This window comes from Octopus bimaculoides, chromosome 18 (assembly GCF_001194135.2).
Source record: "Octopus bimaculoides isolate UCB-OBI-ISO-001 chromosome 18, ASM119413v2, whole genome shotgun sequence".
NCBI lineage: Eukaryota > Metazoa > Mollusca > Cephalopoda > Octopoda > Octopodidae > Octopus > Octopus bimaculoides.
Window position 1 is genome coordinate 40,594,021 of NC_068998.1, and position 10,961 is coordinate 40,604,981.

At 36.4% G+C, this 10,961-nt stretch overlaps 2 protein-coding genes across 4 annotated transcripts in view; one reads left to right on the plus strand and one right to left on the minus strand.

Annotated features, from left to right (window-relative positions):
* Positions 1–3,418: 3,418 nt before the first annotated feature.
* Positions 3,419–5,979, minus strand: LOC106876979 (Fanconi anemia core complex-associated protein 24). The gene has a single exon (XM_014925750.2). It carries the CDS (start codon positions 5,825–5,827, stop codon positions 5,156–5,158), a length of 672 nt encoding a protein of 223 aa, XP_014781236.1. The 5' UTR covers positions 5,828–5,979; the 3' UTR covers positions 3,419–5,155.
* A 221-nt stretch (positions 5,980–6,200) lies between these two features.
* The window catches only part of LOC106876978 (serine protease HTRA2, mitochondrial), a 16,257-nt gene continuing 11,496 nt past the window's right edge, over positions 6,201–10,961 (plus strand). The window contains exon 1 of one of the 3 annotated variants that reach the window (XM_014925749.2): positions 6,201–7,099. In XM_014925749.2, the coding sequence (XP_014781235.1) occupies positions 6,717–7,099 (383 nt within the window). In that variant the 5' untranslated portion in view covers positions 6,201–6,716. Of the gene's footprint in view, positions 7,100–7,645; positions 7,684–7,795; positions 7,852–10,961 lie in introns of those variants that run through there. The other 2 variants (XM_052974570.1, XM_052974569.1) reach the window with 2 other exon arrangements.

The following is a 10,961-nucleotide window of genomic DNA, read 5'->3' on the forward strand; positions in this document are numbered from 1 at the left end:
TATATATATATATATATATATATATATATATACATTAATACACACACACAAGCATGTATTTAAGCATCTATATAGATGTATTTATTCATGCATATATATGCATATAAACACTTATACACACACTGAGATTGATATATATATATATATATATAGATATAGATAGATATACATACATATTTCTGATTTAGTCATGAAGATAGAGTAGTGACCTTGATCTTTATGTTTGTGTGTAAGTGTGTATATGAGTGATAACCAATATACTAACCAATAGCAGCACTTAATATATTTTTAAATCAAATGTTAAATGAAATTATATTAATATTAGTTAAAAGATAATAAGTTTTTACTGAACTTTAATAAGATTCAAGTATATTAGCCTAGTTTTGACTGCATGAAAGAACATCGGGAGTGACTAAATAAAATTTTGTGAATATTAAACCTGCAGCCCTGTGAAACTTTGACTTAGTTGTATAAAGTGTTTTACATCATAAAAACATAAATACAATACCAAATATTGTTTCTGTTGTCCTTTGTCTTTCTTTGGAATATGGGCGTATAAGGAAAAACAGAAGATAGTAAAAGGAGTAATTAAGATGGAAATGCCCACATGTAGCTTGTTTACATGGTACACCTATATAGCCTGACTATATGTAGGATCAAAGGTGTTCATGCCAAAACTACTTAGCTCTTCTTTCAGATGATGTATATCCAGGTAGGATATTATCTAATGTTAGAAAGATTTGGCTGCTATTTCTAGCAGCATGTGCAACCATGTAGAAGACACTGCATGGTTCACAGTAAACAGGTGGACTCATGCAGTTGCTAAATAATATCTACGCGATCAGAAAAGGCCTCCACAACAATAGGAAGATGATTTAGGCCAAGATGGAAAAAAAGGCTACAATCAGCACAGAATTGGAAGTGCATTGTGACCAGTCTGGTCAATACAATGATTCAGTAATAAAGTACACATACATGGTTCTGGGTTCAGTCCCATTACATGGCACCTTGGGCAAGTATCTTCTACTATAGCCTTGGGCTGACCAAAGCCTTGTGAATGGATTTGGTAGACGGAAACTGAAAGAAGCCCACCGTGTGTGTGTGTGTATGTATGTATATGTATGTATGCATGTATCTATGTTTGTCCCCCCACCATTGCTTGACAACCGATGTTGGTGTGTTTAAGACACCGTAACCAAGCGGTTCGGCAAAAGAGACCGACAGAGTAAGTACTAAGCTTACAACAGAGTAAGTCCTGGAGTCGATTTCTCCAACTAAAACTTTCTAAGACGGTGCTCCAGCATGGCTGCAGTCAACTGACGGAAGTAAAAGGAAAGAATAGTTTCATCCAACAGAAGAAATCTCACAGCTTCAGATTTTTACACATACTGTCCCCTAAAAAAAATTAGAGAGAACATTGGTCTTAGCTATATTTTAAACAAACATGGGGATAATTAAGACTGGAGCCTTTCATTATCAGGGCAGACTTGGAGTTCAATGACAAGGTCTCTTGCGAGATATATCGGTCCCAGCAGTCAATAGCGCTCAAATAAATAAATAGAAATGTAGAAATTATCCAAATGGAAACACTTAGAAACAAAGATGTATAGAGAATGTTGAAACTGAACATAAAGACAGAGAATTTCGAAAACGGGGCGACGATCTTTGAAAATGCGACAAGTTATAACAAAGTTATCTCCCTTTATTTAATAATCGCACATAGATGCACACACACACAACTATTTATTGTTCTCTCCTTTCAGTACTAAACAGACATATGATCAAAAGACGCATCAGTTGTGACCATCCCGTCTTTTTTTTCTTGTGTATGTCTTTTTAGATTGAGTTTATGTAGGACTACATTATCCAATGTATCCTTTTATACTTTTTTATACGGTAAGATGTGATTTGAAGAAAAATTTGTCTGTTATTTCCAGCAGGCCAAGTGACTATATATACTTTTAATAATGAAATTATTGTGTACAGTGCTCGGGTGCACTACAACTCATCAAACGCGCATGTACAGCACATAGAATTATATACAAAAGTCGGGAAAGTGAACAGTGTATGAGTCGTGATATACATGTGTGCATGCGTATGGAGGAGGGGATATCAGATGTAGTGCTGGCGAAGGCAATGTCTCGGCAATTAACAATCGAGCAGGTAGTTTGTTCCAAGCTTCAGCAAATCTGAGTGTGAAAAAACGTTTCTGAAAGTCATGGGAGCTCCTTATGAATATGTAAATATGTGAGTGGAAGAGAGAGAGAGAGAGAGAGAGAGAGATGTTCGCTTCACAAAGTTCCAGGATAAACACTTTGTGCTTGGTATGGAATTTTCCTTGACGACAAAGGTTCTTTTCTAGTGCCTTCTTTTATGTTGTTTTATTTTACAAGATGCCTTCTTGTTCACTCTAGCCAATTCTTTCTGGGCCAACAAAGTAATTACCAGTTGAGCACTAAAATCAATGTAATTTTCTCGCCCTCTTCTACAAAATTTCAAGCCTTGTGCCTTTGAGAGAAAGGATTTTTTTTTTTTTTTTAATGCGGTGGTAAGCTGGTAGAATTGTTGGGATGCTATAGAAAATGCTTAGCAGCATTTCTTCTGGCTTTAGAGGAAGCATGTAGCTTATTGGTTTGGGAGCTGTAATCATCATCATCATCACTATCATTTAATGTCTATTTCCCAAGCTGACATGGGTTGGACAGCTTGATAGGATCTGGCACGGCAAGGGGCTACACCATGATCCATAGCCTGTTTTTGGCTTCGTTTCTACAGCTGCATGCCCTTCCTAATGCCAACCACTTTACAGAGAATACTGGGTGCTTTTGACGTAGCACCATCACCAGTGCTTTCGATGTGGCACCAGCACCAGTGCTTTTTATGTGGAATCTTGGTTTTAGGATATCAATTCTGTTGTGGTGGACAGGTCTTTTTGAGTACAGCAATGCACCACTTATCTCGGTCCTTTGTTATCTCTTTCGTAATGCCCAGCATTCTGAGATTGGCCTTCAATTCTTCGTCCCATGTCTTCCTAGGTCTCTCTCTTCCATAAGTTTCCTTCTAGTCGAGTGATCAGTACTTCTTTGTGGAGCTGTCTTCATCCACTTGCATCACATGACCAAACCACACTGCATCTAATTCCTCTTATGCTTAACTTTTCTCTCAATACACTAGTACTCTGTTACCCATGTACACTGACATTGCACATCTCTAATTTTCATGTATCCTTTGCATTCAGGGCTCATATCTCACTACCATCTAAAATTGATTTGGTTTGGTTGAGCCATTTGAGAATGCATTGGGAATAGACAGACAAACAGAGAGACAAAGAATTGTATATATGTATAGATGTGTGCGTGCGTGTGTGTGTAAATCTCTGTTGACTCACCAGAAACAATAAATTACAAAACTCAATACATAGGTGTAGAGTATTCTTTAATACATTATAACTGAAAAGCTCCTAATACCAGTATTCTGAGTTACATGTTTCAATCATTTAGCTGGTAATCTTAGCCTGCTTTTTCTTTGAAACATTTATTGCTTGAATATATTTTTGAAATATGAAGTGAAAGTTCTGAAGAAACACATATCTCCTGTTTTTTGTTTTTTTTTAAAATAAAAACTTTGCAAGCCATACATGCAAAAACAGTTGCTTTAAGTTCATGTTTGTCATTTCATTTCTGGCTCTCACGGGAATATTCCAAACGTCTTAAACTTCATATAAGTGAGGTCACTCTAATAACTTTCCTCGTGAAATTGTATTGTTGTTTAAAGTAATTCTTTTAAGTACTATTTTTAAAACAGTGAATGTGTTTCTGTTTAATGTCCACTTTTCCATGCTAGCATGGGTTAGACAAGGAGTTATTCAACTGAGGCAGGATTTTATGGTCAGATCCTCCCCTTGCCTGTTTGTCAAGTATATATGGAAATGTGTGTGTGTGTAATTATCATCCTCATTTAACATTAATGTTTTATGCTGGCATGGATTGGATGGTTTAACAAGATCTGATGTGTCCAAGGACTGTATTGTGTTCTAGTGTCTTTGTTATGGTTTCTATGGCTGGATGCCCTTCCTAATTCCAACCACTTTACATGTAGTGTGCTTTTCTTGTGCTACCAGCACCAGTGAGGCTGCTATACAGCTTGTAAGACTAAAAAAACCCAAGGCAGAGAGGGGTGCTTTATGCTTGGAAAGGAAAGTTAAGGTATAAGAGAAGAAGATGGGGGCAGAGCAGGTCCTCGTAGACAAGTCACATGGCTACTTATATTTAACAGTGAATTAATGAGCAGTAGTAGTTGTGATGAGATATCCAGATTGCACCTCAAAGGTATGAGGTGAAAAGTGAGTGGGAACAGAGGAAACTAGGAGTGCAAGTGGGTGGGAGTTTTCCAAACAATTTTAACAAATTGTACAAAGTTGAGTCTGTTCCCCATTTAATAATTTGAACAAACTGTAGTGTTTGGTTTATCCTTCTGACTGTTTAGTGCTGTGTCTATACAACACTTGACTATCTTTCAGATTGTACACTGTTTGATCTGTCTTCCAGACTTGCACACCAGTGTCTGTCCTTCAAACTGTACAATTTTTGGTCTGTTATCTGTCTGTCAAACTCTTCTTCAGACTGTAAAGTGTTTTGTCTGTCTTCCATATTGTATGGTGTTGAGAGAATTCACTGTTGAATAGTGCACTGAGTTTGATAAAATTGTACAATGTTTGATCTGTCCTTCTTCAGTTTCAGTCTATAAAATATTGAACATATCCTCCTTCAATCCGTATTTGTTCTTCTATCCATATTGTGTTGAATAAGTCTTTCTTCAGATATGTTGTGTATGTTGCCCTTCGGACTATACAGTGTTGGGCAAGTCCCCTCTCTATCTGTAGTGTTGGATTCAACAAACTATATGAGTGTTGAATTAATCTGTATTCAGACTATACAGTATTGATTCCATCTGCCATAAATATAACATATTTAACAGAGCTGGAGGCCTGTCTTCCTTCAAGTTTGTCCACCTTCAGTTGTACAGTATAGAGTCTTATTTTCCAGCAATAGATATAGTAAACCGTACGTTATTGCTTCTGGCCTTCTTCAATAAGTATAACAAGAATGTCTTTTAAATGTTGATTCATAGGCAACTATGCTGTCAAACTTGAGATTCAACTGAGAAAATCTATTATACGTGCGGCTATACTTTTGCCAACTACGTTGCTCAGACTCTCGAAAGAGGCTTCAATTATGGCTTTGATAGAGCCGAAATTTACCAACAATAACTTTGCATTGGTAACACCTAGGCCTGGTATACATTGCAGCGTTGCCAATAGTGAACTTGAACTTTGATCTTCTTCAGAAGAATTCCGTTTTCGCTTGAAGGGATTCTTCTCTGGTTGCGTGCCTGTATAAAAGAGTTGTGTGATAATCCCGGCGGCGTCAGCTTGCGAGGAAACAGGTAGCAAGACTAATCCTAGTTCAAACACGCAAAAATTCTGGATGTTAGCGTAATACTGTGTTGTCATGGGTGTCTTTTCGGCGACGACGATTATTTTGAAGGCGTCAGCTTTTCTTAGTCTTACCATCTTCTTCTTATAGGCTGTAGCCTGAGACACCAACTCTGCCTCCGAGACGTAAACCACGCACACATTATTGGAAGGACGAAAATCGATGTCGGGTTTGTCGTCGAAGAACAAGACACGAACAGTGGCCTGAATTTTGGTCACCAATTCTGAGTTGCACCAACGTGAATTAACCATGATGTGATTTGGGACGATTTTATTTTCGGGTTCTACTGAAGTTTTATTTTGCTGTGTGTTCAGTTGATTAGAAATATTCATTGTCAATCTAAAGTGTATTGTGAGTTACAAAGAAAGGAAGATTATATGAGAGAGAGGGAGAAAAAAAGACGTTCAAAATGTGGAAATGAAAAGTCAAAACAAACCGCCATCAAAATAAATATGAAACTTTAGAATATTTACTTTCGTACTTAAAAAAAAAAACATTAGTTTTTGTAACTTATTTTATTTCGTTATTTCTATTGAAAATAATATTAATAATATTATTATAGCGATATTTTGCATAAACGTTAATATATAAAGACTAATACAATGTATGCATATGTCGACCAAATATTTTATTTTTGAATTAATGATTTAATAAGTTATTGAAAATTATTAATGCTGTAATTACCATTTACAATATATATATATAACAATCCAAAAACGAAATATATGGAAAATTTTATCCCGCAAATATCAACTTTTAAATAAGACAAAAATAAATATAATGAACTACAACTAAACTAAATTTACATATGCACATAATAATATTTTTTGTTTAAACACATGGCAACTATTTTTAATGTTATGGTAAGGTGGGCGTCTACAGTTGACTACATAAATTCATATCTGGTCTGTTATCGATACCTTACGGATGAAAGACAAAGTCACCGGCTGGATTCGAACTCAAAACGGAGAAGATCAATACTAAATATTAATTTACTTTAATACAAGGCACAAAAGAGCACGTGTACGTATATGTGGGTACGTGTAGAGGAAACCAGTTGTGACGACGTTCCTTGTCTTCAGAAGCATTAAACGAAATGTCTTGAAGCCACCCTAACCCGATCTACAAGTCGAACCACCGTCACCACCACTAACAACAACTGTCTTTACAGTATGCATCATTAATAAAGGTTAAACATATAAACATCTTGGAAGATACAACATGGCCTCGCCCATACGGACTTATATAACTGTCGGCAGACAAATCTTACGGGGAAATGGAATATTTCAATATTATAGGCTGTTGTCGAAGCCAAGAAACTTCATGAATTTGTCGACTAATTCACTGCGAGGACACGGTGAGAAGCTGAGACATTTAAATTTACGATTATTAAGTACTTTAGCGGGCCTCGGACTATTAGGATCTGTGGGTTTAAAGTGTTATTTAAGACCAGTTCTTGCTGTTTCTAAGGACAAGAACAATGATAATGATGAAGACAGTCAAAATATTTCTAATACAGTCAGCAATCGTGTTAAATACAATTTTATTGCTGATATAGTGGAAAAAGCTGTACCTGCTGTCGTTTATATAGAAGTTGTGGCCAGGTGAGTTTCAATGAAATTTAATTAAAAGATTTAAAGTTGAAATGCCAGATTAGCTAAGTTAGATATGATTTTTTTCAAGTTGGTAATCTATTTTAATCTATTTTGATATATGTTGTTATTATGATTTGGTATGTTGCTTACTGTTAAACTTCCACGTGCTGACTATAAATGATGCAATACCTATGGAACCGAAGTTAGATCCTCGGACTATTAGGAATTCTGTACGCTGTATATATGATCATACTTCATTCAGTCAAGCCTGGAACCATTTTATATATTATACACCACAATGTTTTGGTTATATGAGGATGTATTATACGTAGTGGTAGTTGCTATGTTGTCCCAGCTCAACATTCACCGAGATCTATGGCTCGGTCCACTCCAGATAAGCCATGCCTCCGTTTTGGTTGAGGAACACTGTGTTCTGACATGCAGTGGTTGATTGAATATGGTGCAGTGTTACAGTCGGAGCTTGTTGTACCCTTTTCACTGTTCAGTTTGTTTTTGTTTATTTATTATCGTGGCTGTTTAATCTCGGGTTAACTCTGATCGAGTTGATCTATGACCAAAGGCACTCTCCAGATGTGACTGACTTGTTTTTCTTTTTTCTCCCAAGCTATAATTTTTAGGATTACATCATTATCTAATGTGTTCTTTGGCAGGGTGCGACTTGAGTGAGATTTGGCTGCTATTTCTAGCAGACATTGTTGCATGGTTAAGAAATTCGTTTCGCAGCTCTGTGGTGGTTTCAGGTAGGTCCCATTGTGTGGAATTTTGGGCAAGTGTAATTCACAATAGCTGAAAAAGTTCAGCAAAGCTTTGTCAGTGGAATTTGGTTGATGGAAGCCCGGTGGAAGGGACGTCACCGTTCTTCGTTAGCCGAACTAATCGGTCACCTGTGTTAACACCACCACCTTTGCCTGTTTGAAAGGATTCGGGCTAGATCTCCAATCTTTCCTTCATCCCCACCAATTTGGGAACTCTGGAACTGGAAAAAAAAACTTGGGCGCTGTCCTTCACCCTCCGAATGAGAGCCCCCGCTCACCACCACTGATATTAGAAAGGTACTTAGCGATCATGTTGAGCAGTATTTCTTAACCATTTTTTTTACCTAGGGACTCATTTGATTCCTGTTTTACAATACTGGACCCTCACAGACATTCGATGTTTAAAAGAAAAACATTAAAGTATTTTGTGTATTGTAGAAGTATAACTAATGTATTGTACTTGAACTTTAACAATAAAATCTTATATGTCCCCGCAAGGGTCATATGGACGCCGGTTAAGAACTACTGATGTAGAGGTCAGATGGAGTTTTGAAATGTCTAGCCCTCGAAGCCCTATATATACTTCAGGAGAAAAGGAAAGAGAGCGATTTTTTTCCTTCGTTTTTTAATATTCTTGTATTTCATACAACGGAAATTATGATTCTCAAAGAACTTTTTTTCATACAACGGAAATTATGATTCTCAAAGAAATTTTTTTTTTTAAATTCAGATATTGTTTCAGTCCATTTTCTTGCTTTTTACCCCCTTTCCTTTCCTATAATAGCTATTCCAAAACTCTTCAGAGGATCCTTCATTAGATTTTGCTGGTGGGGATCAAGGTGAACACAATTCAAATGTGACATCTTATACTCCTTGGAATTTTATTATTACTGAGTTTATTTAGAAAACAACAGAGCAGCTGTCTGAATGTGTTGTATGTGAGATGATACAGTGTAGACGTGGTAGAGGGCAATGTGAAGTGCTGTTATTTCTAAGTCATTCTATGCGCATAGACATTCCAACCGCAATCATCCCATCTTTTTGTGTATTTAAGATTACATTCTCTGTTATCTATTCTTGGGGGGGGGGTGTTTCTAAAAAAAGATATTTGGATGTTGTTTGAAAGAATTTGGCTATGATTGATCCACAACAATTTAAACAAAACATTAATAGCATCAAGCTCAGTGGTCTTTGAGAGCCTCCAAAGGTTATGGACAAAACTCCTTCCTCCAGACTCAACAACTAAAGAATAAAGTAAAAATGAGATCGAATGATTACATAAAGACTCCTCCACATTGGTTTGTATAGTAAACAAGTAGTTTGTGTTGAGACAGTTTAAGTATGTTGTGGTAACCAAGGGCATGATGTATCATTTAGATACCAACCTCCCTAAGACAACCTCCAGTTGTAAGGCACAAACTTCCTGTTTTAGAGTTATCTAAATTAAAACTTTCATTTAAAATTTCATGTTAAATTATATCCTAAGCAGCTCAAAGAATGACTGAACTATTTTTATGAAATTCTTTTGTTATTTTCAAAATTAATTGAAACACAAGCAATGTATTTCAGCAGAAATGTGGTAAAATAGTTAAAACTTGACAGTGTGGAGTTTAAAGTGATTGTAATTCCATATGTAAGGTATAGTGTGGGTGTGTTGTGTGTATGTAGTATTATGTGGACTGAGGTAAGGCAGCAAGGTGGCAGAATTATTAGCATATCAGTCAAAATGTTTAGCAGAGTCTCTTCCAGCTCATTACATTCAGAGTTCAAATTCTGCTGAAATCCACTTTGCCTTTCATCTTTTTTGGGGTCAATGAAATAAGCATCCATTAAGCACTGGGGTCAGTGTTATCAACTAGAGCCAATGATTCTCAACCAGGGTCCGTATGGCCCCTGAGGGTGCATATAAGACTTTTGGGGTATCCACAACAGTTTTTCAAGGGTCCCTGAAAAACGTTTCTTTTGATGTATGTATTGCAAGAAACAGCTAGGTTTTTTTTCTCTAGCATTTTACATAGTTCAAACTACACAAGTTAATGTGTGAGAAACAAAATAGGAATTTTGAAAGGAGTTTCTATAAAACTAGTTTTTAAACAGGGAATGGCTATGCAGGTCCACCAGAATAAAATTATAATCAAAGAGGTCTGTAGATAAAAAAATGGTTGAGAACCCCTGAGACCCTGGCTACAAGAATTTCAGACCTTATGTCTGTAGTAGAAAAAATTATATAGACTGAGGTATTTAGAAAAGAACATGCTCAAAGACCCAATAGAACACTCTCATAGTGGTGAATTGGCAGAGTCATTAGAGCATTGGACTGAAGGCTTCAAAGTATTTCTTCCTACTACCTGTGCTCTGAGCTCAAATCCCACCAAGGTCAACTTTGCTTTTCATATTTTTTGGAGTTGATAAAAAGAAAAGTCACAATCCAAGGTTGTGGATTGATGGAACTGTATGTTGACTGGATACTTTGTTTTTCTGAGTTCAATTCCTGCCATGGCTTGCTTGGCGAGTTGACTTAATATGTTACCTGGTTTCAACACCATTGCTTGTCACCTTGGGTACATTTAGCCAACTCTACTCTATTGCAAGCATTCAGGCCACATCTCTGGTTTGAGGCTACCTTTCTCTCTTCTTCCCTTCTACCAGCTTCAAACAATAAACTTTATAAAATGTTATAGGCAGCACCTTACCTTTTGACTAAAAGGTTTGTAAAAGAAAAAGTGATTTATAATCATAAACTGTAATTTATTTGAGAATATGTACGCAAAATGCTTTCAAGTATTTTGTTATATTTTCCTGTGTTCTGATTTCAAACCTCACAAAATAACAACTTTTATCAGTGGAAGAGATACGATACGTAGTTGTCTCCCTTATCTTTCTGAGTTGATATCACACACAAATGAAGTTTAATCTTTCATATCAGGATCGACAAAATAAGTGCTTCGAGTACTGGAGTCAAGAGTATCAACTCTCCCAACTCAAAATTGTTGGCCTTGTGCCTAAATAAGACACTATTATTATTATTATTATTAATATAATTTCTGTCTTTGTATTGTCCCCCTCATCCTTCGCCCTGGTGGCAAATAAAAGAA

Excerpts from the sequence above, each read along its gene's own strand:
- LOC106876979 (XM_014925750.2), bottom strand. The coding sequence starts at position 5,827 with ATGAATATTTCTAATCAACTGAACACACAGCAAAATAAAACTTCAGTA.